This window comes from Rhea pennata, chromosome 1 (genome assembly GCF_028389875.1).
Source record: "Rhea pennata isolate bPtePen1 chromosome 1, bPtePen1.pri, whole genome shotgun sequence".
Taxonomy (NCBI): Eukaryota; Metazoa; Chordata; class Aves; order Rheiformes; family Rheidae; genus Rhea; species Rhea pennata.
Genome location: NC_084663.1, coordinates 14,727,905 through 14,744,113, shown reverse-complemented (window position 1 = coordinate 14,744,113; position 16,209 = coordinate 14,727,905). Strand labels below are relative to the sequence as shown.

The window sequence follows — 16,209 nt, the reverse complement described above, 5'->3', positions numbered from 1 at the left end:
GGAACCAAAGTATTTTGAATCTCATCAGACAAGAGGAGAAAACTGAGACTAATATAAAAAATAACAGCTTATCCATCATTATGATTTTTAATAAACTACAGTCCTTTTCAGTAACATGCTATAGTTTTACAAAGGAGAATATTTGTGTTTAAAAGCTTTTCCTTCTAATCACTTTTTGTTAATACCTGATTATTTGAAATGGACAGCCTGAGGGGAGAGAGCTTCCTCTGCTTATTATCGGGGATTTTCATTTTGGTGGCTGCTCCTTCACAGTCTAATGTGATGTTCTGATTTTGAGTCTCCTTTTCTCTTGAAACATCCTTCTCTTTCTTTCCCTTTTTTCTCCTGGTCTCATATCCAGTATTGATGTTTTCTGTAGGTTCAGAACGTCTGAGAACAGGACATTCAGGATTTTCTTTGAGGCAAGCGCAATCCACTTTGTATTTACTAGAAATAATTAAATGCAAGAAGACAAATTCTGATTAGCTTGCACAGCAATGAGATTTTTTTCACCACTAAACCACGTAAACTGATGCAAACCAATCATTAAAAGCAGTTAACTCAAGTTTTCACCAACATATACATTGTTACACTTCAAAATTCTCAGCTACTAGTTGATAGAAATTGTTGCTGTCTGCAACTTGGAATTCCTTTAAGTTCAAGGTTAGTATTTGCTTAACAGCCTACAACATTAAAAACCTTAGAATATATTCTGGTTGGAAATATAACCACCACAATAATTATCCCCCTTCCCGTTTGTTTTTGCCTTAAAAAAAACAGGCATATCACTTATATACAAGGATCCTATACCTGTTGAAGTAGAGCACTGTAGTTAAGTGTCTGATAGTGTATTCCCCAATAAGTTAAGGTACGTGTCTGACCATTTATATACAAGCTAAGCAAGTCAATCAACAGCTCTATTTGCATTTATCAGGCCAACAATTAAAGAGTAAGATGCTGCATCCAAACACATAACATTCACTGATACAATCTGATGCATCAAATTCAACCCTGTATGATTTCTCTGACAGTATCTATTCTGTATTATGCCAGAAAGTTCTTGCTTTATGCAAAGACAGAAGACAAAATTCACAAAATAAGCATACTGGAAAGAACCTAGAGACAATTTTGTGCAATTTTCTTTCAACTTACATAGGCTGTCAGGTGCAGACACTTAACACAACTACTGAATACTTGGATAAATAACAAAACCAAAAATCTACCAACAGGGCAATTTCTCAGGCTGCCTTCATGTAAGGGATGTAAGAGTTTGTCTACAACAGGTAACACTAGAAGATTATCTTGAGCTAGTAAGAACCCAAGTTGATTACAACAGGCAACACTATGGACATGCCACCTCAGGTCCAGAAGCAGTAAAGCCAAATCTGCATAGCACTGCACCAAGCTGACTTATCAGCCGAGCACAGAAAAGCATATTACCTTGATGCAGCACGATGTGAAACTGCTTCCGGACCTGAGCAAGTGCACACACAGAAGTGCACACACAGTCTCCTCAGTGCTTCGGTTTCCAAGGTTAGCATTAGCTTAGATGTTCCTGCACATTATACCTATACCCTAGAACATTTCCTATTTATCAAGAAAAATCATTACTAGATTATATCACTCAAAGGCCTTATTTTGCCATCAGATTTTAAAGAGGTGTTTCAGTAACAGTTCATGTGTACGAGAGTGTAACTTAACCTACTATTTCCCTTTACTGTTGTTTCAAACCAATGCTTACAGGCAATACTGCAGTTTATTAGAACTTTCCCCAATTCACAAGAGTAGTAGTAGTTGCATCCACAAGAACATGTAATAGGTTATAAAGACTAAGACACTAGGCATTCAGTTAATTACACATTAAACAAAAACACAATTCACAATTAAACACTACAGAAACCATCTTCCTAAAGCTATACTACAGAGGCACTCTGAAACAAATAGAATGCTATCAGTTCTAAATATTTTTTACTATGCTCCCTGCATTGTGAGTCACCTAGGTACTGAAAAATTTTCATAGTACATCTTTATTCACATTGATAGACTTTTATCTTTTTCAAATCATTTATAAATAAGGGCAATATTGCTGAAACTGGCAACAGATATTCAGTAATAAGAATACATAAAAAACCTCTGCCTTTATATACACTGCTCATTGTAAAAATGCATTCAAGGACCACTGTGTCATTAAAGCATGCAAGAAAGTAAACGATTTAAGACAAAGCCACACTGAATATATCACAGCACAACTTAATAAGCATGCTGAAACACTTACCAATTTCCATAATCAAAATCAAATGCAATAGTAATCTCTGCTCCCTTTGGAATGTTATGGATAGAGTAAATATAAAGGTGAATTGTTCCATCTTCAATTACATGCCTCACCTACATCCAAGGAAACATTTCAGTGTTATACTGCATTTATATATATATATTTTTTATCATTATTCTTTTTAAAGAGATACTCGTACAAAAATTGTAGGAAGTACTCAAATTATCAGTTGGGAAACAATACGCTTACCTCCGCATTTGGTGTACACGAGCGCCTGATGAATCGAGCTTCATTTCCAAATGTCCTTGCATCAACACACATTTCTAGCCCATGAAATTTGGAATAAAACAAGACAAAAGGGTATGGCCTGAAAAAAGACAAAATAAAACCACAGTTTCATCTTTTTAAAATGTTAAATATAGCATATTTTTCACATCATTAACTTTATGCCATGATGGTGGCATGATATAGTGAATTTGCGGGTTAAATTAAGAATGACCTGTGGGTATTAAAGGCTTCTTCCTTCTAACTGGTTTATTCTCAGCACATCTCAAATTTAAACTATAACCCTGAATATTATTCTTCTGCACAGGACCAGGAAGCAACAGTAACATGACAAACAAGAAACACAGAAGATAGTGTTCATAATTCTTCATTGAGGTGGATTTTCTTATGTTAAGTCCTAAAATGGAAGTGAGGCAGAAATTTAGGTACCTCATGGTCATCCAAAAAAAAAAAAAAAAAAAGTCTGCCTAACCAGCTTATGCAGCTGCAGTATCACTAGTACCTAACTTTTCTGAAGAAAGGTAACATTTAAGCACTTTTGTCAAGATGTTAAGTTCTGCTACTACAGTTGCATGGGAACCCTTCCATTTTTGCTGAGCTATGCTCTCATTCTCCAGCAGGCCTCTCGGAATTTCCGCAGCAGTGTGCCTTTGCACTTCAGGGTCCTTGGAGTGCTGTGCTCCTACTATCCATAATTCTTAGACAGACAGCACTGAGAGCAATACACAGAAAGAAGGCTGCAGCCTGGCTTTGCCCAGTAACTTATCAACTAGAGCAGCTGGTAGCAAAAGGGCCCAAGCTGACCCATGTATCATTCTTGGTCTGAAGGAGTTAAAATCAACTTCTCAGAGGAGAGAAAGTATTCACCATTAGCTTATGAATTATTTTTGGATGGCAGAACCTGTAAAACACTGTTTGAAGATGTATAATAATACAACTTAACAGGCAAGAATGCTGTAGTAGAGCATGGTAGAGCAAAAAGAGCACGAGGAAATTAATTTTGGAGTAAAACTGTAAGACTATCCAGAAGAGAAGGGGTAGAACAGGTAGAACAATCCCTATTATTTTTTAACTGAAAAACAGCAGAATCTAGAGACATTACTGGTAAATAAAATCCACTGGTATCTGAAGTGGGAGTCCAGCAAAACAGTATTTTAAAAGTTATCATATTAAAACGTATTTGGAATAACAAACCTTTTAAAGAAATATCCATTAGCTTCAAATTGTTCTCTCAGCATGAACTTTCCTCTGTATTCAATAATAAGTGCATCAGGAGGCAAGTCTTTGGCAGCTTTTAAAATTTTCTTGTTTTTTTGCACATAACTCTACAAAGAGAAAAATCAATCTATGAAACATCCTTTTTCACTAACTTTTTCATTATTAACACCAGATTATAGTCCTGCAACCACTAAAGCAACACTATATGAACTTAAAAACTAGTGAGTTCACACTTCTAATAACTGTCACCTCCAATAGGAAAAAAAGTGATCTACACATAGGCAAAGGGCTCTATAAACAGGGATATTCCTTTAAGGAGGATGCCCCATATAACATGATGGTCTTGGATGAAAAGAAGTGGAGATGCTTCTATTAATCTGCTACAGTAACTCGTCCTTGAGATTTCTGTTACAAAATGCTGAAATCTAATATTTAGTTCTACTTTTAAACTCACAAGTAAGTGATGCCAAGAATATAGAGATCCTGCAGTTTCTTCATAAACTACAAGTTAGAGGATCGCAAGAGTAAACACAAACATCAATAACAAAACGCCACCTCCTCATTGCTAAACTGTCTAAAAATGTCTGTATAATGATGAGCTCTGGTTAAAGAAACAGTAAGGAGCATTATACAGTGAGTGAAACATCCTGAATGCTTACTTTTTTGTTCCTATATAGTCACTTACCTTTCCAGTGCAACATGCAGACTGCTTGAATATTATCTAGTGTCATCTTAAGTTTTTAACTAGAATGTTTTGACTACTACCAGTTATAGTTCCTTTCACAAATCCATGGATTTATGGAAGCATAGAGAAACCCAGTATAAGTTTTGATAGAGTAAGAAATGCTAGTATGTCATCCTCATAAGAAATACTCAGAGAATCACATACTCAATGGTATGCAACTCCACACAATAATTCAATGAAGTTCATTTAATGAATTCATCAACTGCCATTTCCCAGCTCAAGCTTTAATATACACATATATATTTACAAAAGAATTTTTAAAAATTACTGACTAGCAATGACAACTGTATTAGTTTGCCACTGCCAACAGTTTAAAGCCTTGTCCAGGCTAAGCAACTAAGTGTCACTACAAATAGTATCTTAACTCTCACCAAAAAGACAATACAAGAAAAAAAAAAAAGAATTGTCTAAGATAGTACTGTAAAATCCATAGCTAAATTTGTTTTTCACAATGAGTAACAGTATAGCTGTTTAAACAGGAAATAAAATCTTGTAAAACTATCCAGTATTGTGGCACAGAAAATAAACTAGTCCTATGAGATCAAGTGTTATTGTTAACTCCAGTTTTTAAAATGGGCACAGATGTAATCACTGAAGTTAATCCTTCCTCAGCGAAAAAGAATTCTTCACCTGATGGATGTGATGATGCAGGCAAAAGACTACACCTCTAGACTTCAAAAGCAGTAGCCAGGCTGTAATGACTTAAACCATTTATAGTTTAAAAGACGACCACAAAAATGACCTAATTGCTATTTAAGAACTCAAGTCTTCCACACCTAAGATCATAACTTCAAGTCATTGCTATCTGAAATAACTAACATCAAACCGTTCCATGATCTTGCTTCCAAGTCTTGAACAGAGCAGCTACCACCACAAATATCCTTCACAAACTGATAAATGAAATTCTTGCTTAAATACCAGAAGATCTAGAATAGACTTGCCACATTTTAAGGAAAAAGGTGGAAAATTACATACTGACAGTCATAATAGTGGGAAAAAAAATCCACTTCTGATGCTCCTACCTACTCTCACTGCTCCCGATATTCCTCTCAGAGCACAGAAATACTAGCAGGGAAGCCTACTGTATCATGGCCTCCACAAAACCATTCTAAGGATAATTCAGTTTTCGGGCTCAGTGTAGCACCTTTGCTATTCTTATGAGAATGATGTGCCAATGTAGATATAATCACAAGTGACACAGAACATACACCAATTATGAATTTTCAAAAAAGCTGTAGCAACTCTGATGCTTGTATTTGTGAGACAAGACAGAACAAAGATGTAAGGATAGGAAAGAGAATTTCTTTAAGGTATCTAAATGGCTATCTTCTTCATGACATAAACACATAATGCAAGCACACATCACAGCATAGCTTGCTACCTCTACTGGAGGTTTGAAAATCAGATTGCTGGTGTTGACTTCTTTTTTGTCGTTTCCATTGCCTAATCTCAGAGCTATTTTTTGTGCCTCCCTCTGAACACCTTCGCTGTATTGGTTATTATTTGCTTCTTCATAACGATCCATCCATGCCTTAATTTTAGTTTCCCATCCGAAGTTCGAACTGTCAGTAGGATCAATCTCTGGAGCCGAGCCCTGTAAGTTACAGTAAATGACCAGAAATTAAAACGGAAGAAAAAATACTTTTTTTCAAAAAGAAAAGGTTAGAAGTTAGAACAAGTAAGTTAGAAGCTCAGCAAGTCTACAAATCAACCCAAGTACAACAGCTATTGATTTAAGCTTGTCTAAATAAATTCATTCTGTTGTCCTTTTTCCACCTACTACAATTAGTAAGTCATTTTAAAATTCTGCATCACTTCATTCAGTTGGTTTCAGTAACATTCTATTTGTCCTCTAATAAATCTTGTAATTTCATACCTATTGCCCAAGTTCAGTAATATATTCTCTTCTCTCAACAGAGAGGTATCAGAATATGAAGTGTCTATGGCAGTAACACCACCAAGAAGTTTTGTTCCCCTTTAGAAAAAGATGATTATGATTGTATAATGCCTTGTGAAGAGGCACAGTGAATAAATTCTGTGAAGCCCAAACGTGGACATTCCTGCTCCTGACATTCCATTCAAAGGGTTTTAAATGCGTAAGTTTTTCATTGTGTTTTCCTGACGTTTACATACATTTCTCTCAGCAAAGCTGGGTATGTATGCTCTGCCATGGCTGTCAAAGACTTCACAGGAGAGCACAAAGCGCATAAAGTGCAAGTTTCTTATGGATACAACCCCAAAACAGATTTTTAGTTGAATGGGGAAGACTACTGACATTGTTTCCTTGCTCAATCACACTGCACCACGACCCCAAGAGTGCCCAAGCTGGAAGTTAGTTCTACTCTACTCAACTTTTATGAGCAGGTTCAAAGTCCAGCCTCCATCCTATTATACACACATCTGATAATTTTTCCCCTATTGGCTTATAAGGTTACGTTGTATCTCTCTGCTTCACATCTCACTAAACTTCCAGAATCCTACCAGTACCTTTTTAAGGCGCAGAAGTTGTGACTCCAATGTTATAGGCTTTGCATAAACCCTACTTCTCCCCCTGCCTATTCCTTACTGAACAACTTTCTTTTGCAATGATTCTACAGGCTCTTTCACTGTTAAGGAAAGCACCATTGTACCTCCAAGACTTCACAAGCAGCAGCCAGGCTGCAGCCAACCAATGCTCCTTAATGGTGGTAACAGTCTTAGGCTAACAGCTGCCAGCCAGTGCTCCATTTCCTACCCACTTGCACAGAGACACTACAGAATACTATTAAAATAGCAAGTAGTTTAGTAATTCAGTTTATCTACCACTGATCAAGTGTTCTTTTGTGCACTGAAATAATACTACACATGAACAGTATGAAGAAGTGAAGTGTTGGCAAAGAAAACCATGAAAAAGCAATAGAAACATACAAATAGCATATTCAAGTGCACAGAATAGATTTTTCTTCTCCAGTTCTCCAATTTTGTCTTCACTATTTGTCAGTCACAAGTGAATCACCTTATATATTTGAAATGTAAGTTGTGTCCCACTTGTTTATACACCTAGATATCCCAGAACAGAACTTAAGTTTTCAAAAGTAACATAGTCACTTCAGTCTTGTCCTGTTTAAAGTTAAAAAGGCTGAGCTAAGCAGCAAAAATGAGGTCACAGAATCACAGAATAGTTGAAGTTGGAACAGACCTCTGGAGATTGTCTAGTTCAACCTCCTCCCTCCCTCCTCGAGCAGGGTCACCTAGAGCATGTTGCACCAGATTCAGGCAGATTTTTAGTATCTCCAGAGAAGGAGACTCCACAACCTCTCCGGGCAACCTGTTCCGGTGCTCTGTCACTCACAGGAAATAAGTTTTCCCTTATATTCAGGTGGAACCTCCTATGTTTGTTTGTGCCCTTTGCCTCTTGTCCTGGTCCTGCACTCAACTTTTTTCTCTTGCATAGCACAAGCATGCCCTAATTACTCCACTGGCTCTTAAAGAAAAAAAAACTACATCATCTCAGAATAGACATCTTTGAAATTCAAGTCTTCTCAGAATAAAAATCTACACCACGCTATTTTGCAGGATTTCTAAAGGACTATGCAGGGCATAAAAGATGTAGTGGTCATATCTTATTTTAAGATTACTATGATATGTATGTGGTACATGAATTCTTAAAGACTAATTTAAATGAAATATTATATAACATATGAAGAGTACTTTAGAGAACTGATACAATTAGATCTAAGTTATACCTCTACCAAAAACTCAAATCAGAAAAAGAGGAAGCAACTGAAGCTATGCCTTAAGTAAGCTACAATTAAGGTCCGAAACAAAATAAAATAAAAAAAAAAAACAGCAACCAAAAAAACCATGTTTACCTTTACTCTTGAAGATTTCCTGGATCCTTCTCGAAATGCCTGAAATAAAAATACTGTGTATTTATTTTCTTAAGAGGAAAAGCAAAATGCCAACTATTAAGGAATTAACGATTTTTATGTGGATTGCTCTCAATAAAACATTCTAGAAGATGAGGGAAGAAATAAGCTACATTAAACCATTGAGAAGGCAGAGGATCATCTACCGCAAAATAGCTATATTAAAAAAAAAAAAAAAAATCAGCATTCCAACTTAGGCAGAACCCAGGTTTCAGAGCTAGGTACCAGGTACCCCTCCCTTTCTCCCAGGTTTTAACAGTTTTCAGTATTCAAAGGCAGAGCAGAATCACAGAATGGTAAGGTTGGAAGGGACCTCTGGAGATCACCTAGTCCAGCCCTCAACATAGCCCATACGAGGACTAAACCCGCGACCTTGGCATCAGCAGCACCATGCTCTAACCAACTGAGCTACACCTGCCCCCAAAAGTCAATAGTTACTTACAGAACACCAGAAACTTATCAGGTACATCTGTAAACAGTCCATGTCTTTCACTATCCTACTCACATGCCTGTATGGATTTTGGGGTGTGTGGCTGGAGTCAAAGAGCACCGGCTGTCACAGATAATCTGTGAAGCTCACTTTTGGAAAAAGTTTGCTGTTCTAAGGTTTTCTTAAATCATCTCAATTAAGTTAGATTGGAAAATAAAAACAGAAGAGCACAAAGTAGAAGCAAATTTATATTCAGTACTGTTCCTTCAAAAGTAAATTCCATTATTGTTTTGGAAATCTTGAATAAAGTATTTTGGTTACTGTAATTTTGACTTCCAGTTTGAAAGGACAAAACTCTCATCCAGTTCATCAATTCTCACCATATTTGCAGAAAGGAACTCAATGTACTTTTACTTCTTTACCTGAAGGTCACTATTTAGGTCTGTAATTAAAGTAGTATTATTTCAATATCCTGTTTACCGAAGTAGTTCAGCAGTTTACTTTCTGACAGCACTTTCCACACAATTTCAACTCAAATAAATAGGCAGACTCACATCATGACAACCAACTGAACATCTCAAATCACCATTACTAAAACCACAACTGAAAACTTTCAGACACAGAACTCCTCTCTGGGTACCCAAAGCCTGTTTTGCTTCATCTCCACCTCTATCAATTGGTCCAGAAGAAGTGATTCCTCATTACAAGTTCTGCTTCAAGAACTAGACTTCTGTGGCTATCACACTTGCACATCTTAATTTGAATTAATGGCAGTGGAGAGAGAGAAAAGAAAGCAGTGGCAATATAATTCACTGCAGTAGAGTACTACACTGATCTAAACCCAGGTAGCAAAATATTAACATCAAGAAACCCTATTTTTTTAAATGAGTATCTCTTGATAAGTTATATCAAATAGCTATAATTTATCCTATAACACAGTTATAAAACAAAGAATTACATTCACTTACTTTTTTACATTTTGCTATGTTCTGCTCTTTCTCCCCACTTTTTTTCCTTTTCTTATCATTGACTTTTGTAACTCTCGTAGCAGTTAACGTAATTGTAGTTGGTGTATGTTGAAAAGCAGTATATAGTTCCACAGGAACCTCATCACCACTTTCTGTTGCACTGGTATCCCCATCTTTAAAAGAAAAAAGATTTTTTTAATATCAGATACTGTTTAAAGAACATACGGCCAAATACTCCAGGTACTTATATGCAAAAATCACCATCAGTTTTAACAGCATGAAAACGAATTACCAGTGAGAAGCTGCTTTAACAACAGGTGTTTGTAAAGCCAGGTAAGGAAAAGACACCAGACAGGCTACCATACAACTGTATTTGTTGAATGAAATTTATTATAAGCAAAATTAGAACCAGAACAAAAAATGGTTAAAAACACAAAAGCTCATTCACCTACATACAGCTTTTACTTTTGATATAGCTTTGTGATTTTCCTCAGATGAGGATATTATATTTTCAGTCATGAATAAATCCTAACCAACTGTTTTAGTTCCAATTTCAGTGATGAGTGCCTTTTTCAGGTGAGGTATATCAGTTAGCTGTAAGACTTCTCTTCTCAAAATCCCCTAACAATAAAATCCTGCTACTTTCAAGGAAGAGAAAAAGTCAGTCTTTTTACTTCTTAGAACAAGATCGTACACAAACCACCAGCTGCTTTTCACTTGTGCAGTGCACCTCCATTCCTCAAAATCAGAGCTTGAAATTTGGTGCAAATCAGCATTTATGTCAGATAAATGCATTTCCTGACCTGAAGCAAGACCTACCCCAGTTCTGTCAAGATCAAAGGCTGTCAAGTGTGTATAGGACTGGAAAAAATGGTACAAAATAAATAGCAAACTACTGTTCAAACACACTTAGTACGGACTTCTGAGATTTAAGAAGCTTCTCCAAATATTCTGCCTTCAGTAAATACGCTTCACACTAAACAAGACTTTCTAAAACTGCAGTGCAGCAGGCTTGGCAGGTACTTAGTAAGAGAGCAGAGAAAACATTCCTTCTGAGCTCAGAAGAATGTTGCCTTATCAGCCATAAGGCTTAATCAGGCTTAACCATTGAGCAGTCCTGTTGTAGAAACCTTCTTCACTAAATAAAAGACATCAGCTACTAGTTTCTCTGGATTTTTTCCTATGTTAATTCCTATTGATGAAGTTCAAGACAGCATGATGAACGACATTAAGCAAATGAGGAAGTATGAAGATGGTAATGTCTCTGTCTTAACCACGAGACAAGTTCAGAAAAGCGAACTCCACTGTGAAAGCATAAGAAATACGAAGTATGCAGTAAAGAAATCACTAACTGTATGTTCCTTTACGGGACTGGCCTTGACTTTCAGAACTGAGTTCTCAGGCTTGTAAAACAAATCAAAGAAAACTGGGCCTGCATAAATGACAATATGTGTATATACTATTAACATAAAAAAGGATCGTTATTGAGTCTTGCGTATCTTGAACTAGTGACAAGTTAATTGAGTTCATTTTAACTTCAATTTCTCTGCATTTCTGTCTCCTCATTCTGAAGTGGAAGCAGCATATGATCTTCACTAACAGACTTTCACTAACAGACATTTCGCAAAGAGTTACCATTAGCCGAGAAGCACTTAAGAATTAGCACTACAGAACACTAAGAAACTGCTATTTCTGTTTATTTATAAGTGTTTGAATAGCAACAAAGTAAAGTCCAAGACTACACACTGAATTAAAAAAAAAAGAAAAAAAAGGAGATTCAATGACTACTCATTTGGCCAGCACCATTCACTGTGTACAGGAAATATGGTGTGTGTATAGAAGGGAGACTAGGCAGAGGATGGGGAAGAAACAGTTAGATGATCATGTGTTACTTTTTCATTCTTAAACAAAAAGGAATAAACTCATATCACAAATGCAACCTTAACTTTGTGTCTTATTTTATAAACTCGCTGATGTTTTAAATAGTTTGTTCAGCACATAATTACAGTGCACCTACAATATGTGCATACAGAGTTATTAATATATTGGCTAATTAATTTTTCTGAGCTTGTTTGTACCTATTGGGACTATTCTCTGAATTAGCATCAAAACAAGAAGTCACATGGAAAGAAGCAATACCTACACAAAGAAGAATTTCAGTGAATAGCAAAACATTCAACAAGTAAGAAATGAAAACCCAAGGCACTCCTGACAACACTGTGTTGAATTTTATATATTAGTGCCTACAGAATTATTAGGTTGCAGTGGACAAAAACTAACAGCAACCAACCAAACCCCCACCCCCCCCTCACACACACACACACCACACAAATCTACATACACATACACACCCCTTCCCCAGGGAAGCAGCAATTCAGTATTGTTGTCTATGCCTAGTTGTCTAGCCTACTCCAAAGTATTACCTCAACCTAATTTCTAATTACATGAGATTGTTTCGAGACACTCCTTCCAAACCTACATAACCTGCTTTCACTTTGAAAAGCCTTAATAAAGCACACTAAGGGAAGATTTTAAATCATGGAAAGCAAGATATCCAGTCTCCAAATTTCACAAAGAGCTATTATGGGCCTAGACTCGTTTCTCTTTAAGTAGTGAGTGGTATCATCAGCACCATTTCAGGATCTGATAATTTAAAGCAAGGCACTTGAACATGTAACACATCTACATACAGTATCTTTAACAAAAAAATACCTCTCCCTCCAACCTCAATCATTTAGCACAAGTATCCTTCCAGAACCAGATCCTGGATACAACTCACATGTGGCTTCATGAACATGCTCCAGTGAGCCATAATAAGCAACTCAATGCATGGTTTATACTGGAAATAAAAACAGAACGAACACCACTATACAAATGCAGGCCCAAGAACAGGTACAAACACTCCCCTCTAAAAGACCCAGGGAAAGAAAAAAAAAAAAAAAAAAAAAAAGAGAGAGAGAAAGAAGAAAAGAAGCTACTACTCTCAAGATGTGGAGCTCCTGAAGATGATGTCAGGAAATAAGGCTCATGGTTACACAGGCAAGTTTAGAACTCTCACCCCCTTCTACAACACATGGAATTTCCACCTCAACACTCCTCTCCTAAGGCTAGACAATTAAGTTATCTACTACTTCCTCTCGAATGTTAAGTTCTAGAGGCAACACAGCTAAAAGTGGGGACACTTCAGAGATTTTTAGAATAAAAGCCATTTTACTGTAAGGTGTTCTTGAAATGAAAAGTCTTATTATTTATAAATCTAATTAAAAATAGCCCTAATTATATGCTACTTCATCAAATAAGGATTAAATCATGCAACCTTGCCACCTGAAGAGGATGGATCCTTGTACATTCATTGCTCTATAAATTAGAAGCAATATTCTGCTGCTGCTGAATGTTTCTTTACAAAAACTTTAAATATTTAATAGACACTTTAAAAATCATGTCTTTTCATAAATAATTTCAAGCAGGAAGAACAAAAAGCACAACATTTTTACTAGTGTCTGACATTAGATATCTCATACTCTGAATTACTTTACATGATTGAATCATGTAATATCAATCAACACATACAAAGTGCATTTGGCCAAGCACACAAATTAGTGGAATAAAAATTCAAAAGACAGCAAGCATACTTTGATACTTTGGTTTCAAATGAGATGATAAATCAGAGTAATTAATATTGCACTTCAGCTAAGTAAGATTAGAGCTTATCTGCCTTAATTTAGAATTAAAAAGTACTGTTTTAACTGTTTTGATACTGAAGATTTATCATTTGTTATTTTTTTCCACCAACTGAACAGAATAGATTTAAAAGATTGATCATTATGATCACTCATCAATCTAGAAACACAACACATTTTGATAACTGCTGGACAGAATTTATGACAGACAGACTGAGTTCTGAAATTCTGTATATGGCAGAGAATTTCATAAAACACAATTTAAAGAGACTGAAATATGTACTTGTACTTAACTCTCATCTGCAGTCACAAAAGGCAAAAGATACAATTTTATGATTTGTTTCTTGGAGTATTATCTGACTTAGTAAATTTTGTGGATGTCGAAAACACCCAAATTCCCCCCTCAGAATTTGCTACATTGCTACAGTTTGTTTAATTATGCTCATTTAATTATTACTTAATAAAACTCATTTAATTATATCATCAGACTGGAATATCATGAGCTATGGAACTGCATTAAGATATAGTATTAGGATGCGAATACTCTATACTATGAAGGAAGAATTGACAGAGTTATAAAACCATTTTTTAATGAAACAAGAGAATGGACTTAGTATCCCTCTCATTGTCATAGAAAAAGAAACCTCAAGATTTCCAATCTGCCTCCAGCAGCTTACTCAAGATATTCCTGTTTTTATAAAAACTATCCTTTTCTCATTTGATTTTTCAAGTTGTTTGCAGTAGCAATTCCCTTCTTCCTGTATAATCACATTGGGCTTCACAGAACAGTTACCTAAAACATCATAAATGAATCCATAAATGGAAGCTATATTGTGAAGCACAGACATTCACATTCTGCCTGCTGGAACACCTATTTTCAGGCAACATTTCTCAGACTTTTTACTGACAGCTAAATTTAATACCCAAAAGACTTGATTTTATTATTTCAGCTTTTCCTCTTTCATGTTCTATAAGCATCTACCACTGCTTACAGAAAATATAGGTAAAGGCCTTTTCCTAGATTCATTTGAAAGGAGCTTTCCTCGTTTTTCCAAGGATAGGCTAGGAAACTAAGTTTTAACTGAAGGGGAAGGAGAAAATAAGGACTCAAATCCTACACCTGCTTGGGAAATTCTGCATATAGTATAGCACTCTGCTTATCTGCAGTCCTGAGAGACAAAACACTAAATGGCTTGCTAAAGCAATTACTGAATGTGTTTTTGAACTGTAACACGACAGTGCTCGATTGAACTTCATGCTGGAATGGGTAGGTTCATTCCAATCTAGGTAAAGTACAGTGAGCAACATGGAAAGCAACTGGTGCAGTCTGTATCTAGTTCTGTCTCAAACTCAGAAGAACTGCCAAGGAGGCAACTATCTCCCTGAAACAGAGCATACAAATGTTTGACGTAACAGAATTCCTTCCTTGTATTGGAGGCTAACCCTACATGAACGACATGAACTTTTTCCCCTCCTTTGATTTTTTGACAGCTTAAGAATCCAGTGATAAGCACAAAAAAGAAAAAGTAAAATGGGGGAGGGAGGGGAAGTTGTGACTACACTTTTTCTCCTATCCCCCCAAATTTGCAGGATACTAAATTCCTTCCTAGAAAAAAAAAAAAAAAAAAAAAAAACAGCACTATCTTCCTTTACCATACAAAAATGGTACAGTACAAACATAAAACCACTGTGAAGTAACAACAATAGAACTGGTAGCCTTATTAAACAGAACTATTAAGATGTACACAGTTACATTATTACGACATACAGATTTCAAAATTATGTCTGCTCCTTTTCTACAAGGAGGTAAACTGCATAACAAGTGTATTCTAACCCTGCTGGGTGTTTAATCCAATATTAACAACACATGGTGAATGTTAATAATGTTTAAACAGACTGGATTAATCCACAATAACAAGAGAAAGGGTGGGGAGAGGTAAATGCATCCTTTAACAAAAGGCTTGGAACTGCAACCATTCTGATACAACGCTATCTTATTTATGACAAAGTCATATGAAAGGCATTGAATCACTGGGCTGTATACACTGAAGACTACCGTAACTATAAACTGTTTAATACCGTGGAAGCACAAAATACTAAAGACATTCTACACAAACTGCAAATCAATCCTAGTGAGCACTTATAAGACATACAGCGAGGTTTTAACAAGTCTATCAAAAAATATCAGTTCTACTAAATAAGCTTAAGTTAAAAATCATAAGCTTAAGAAAAATCATGAAACAAAGTTCTAGTTTACATTTTAGCAATTTAAATAAGTTAACTGAATTGTGTATACACTCTTAAGTCTACATGCTGGCATACTATTATTTTTATGACCTCTACTGGGGAAAATTTCTTAAGCTCTTTCTTTACCCACCTGACATATTTTCCCTTTTTCTTCGTTGCAACAGCACTGCCCTTTCTTTATCTAAACTCCTGCAATTAAAAAATAAATTTTAATCCATTATTTACACTTAGGCATTAACACATCCAAATACTGAAGCAGACCTTTTCATAGTTATCATGTCCAGTTGGTTATTACAGAGTAAACAGTACATATACAACTAGCTGATAAAAATGTATCTGGTATACTTATTTCACGCCACTAATGCAAAGTACATATAAGCATCCTCAAGAAGTAGTTTTATCCAAATCACTTGAAAATGTAGCAAAATTACAGATACACAGGTCAAAGATGGACAG

At 35.9% G+C, this 16,209-nt stretch overlaps 1 protein-coding gene across 6 annotated transcripts in view; it reads right to left on the bottom strand.

Annotated features, from left to right (window-relative positions):
* KMT2E (lysine methyltransferase 2E (inactive)) overlaps window positions 1-16,209 on the bottom strand; it is a 69,490-nt gene that overhangs the window by 23,131 nt on the left and 30,150 nt on the right. For 5 of the 6 annotated variants that reach the window (XM_062581950.1, XM_062581935.1, XM_062581911.1 and 2 more), the window contains 8 exons: window positions 15,884-15,942; window positions 9,827-9,999; window positions 8,372-8,410; window positions 5,902-6,114; window positions 3,752-3,882; window positions 2,522-2,639; window positions 2,276-2,385; window positions 186-447 (listed from right to left, as the gene is read on the bottom strand). In XM_062581950.1, the coding sequence (XP_062437934.1) occupies window positions 186-447; window positions 2,276-2,385; window positions 2,522-2,639; window positions 3,752-3,882; window positions 5,902-6,114; window positions 8,372-8,410; window positions 9,827-9,999; window positions 15,884-15,942 (1,105 nt within the window). The remainder of the gene's footprint in view (window positions 1-185; window positions 448-2,275; window positions 2,386-2,521; window positions 2,640-3,751; window positions 3,883-5,901; window positions 6,115-8,371; window positions 8,411-9,826; window positions 10,000-15,883; window positions 15,943-16,209) is intronic. The other variant, XM_062581926.1, reaches the window with a different exon arrangement.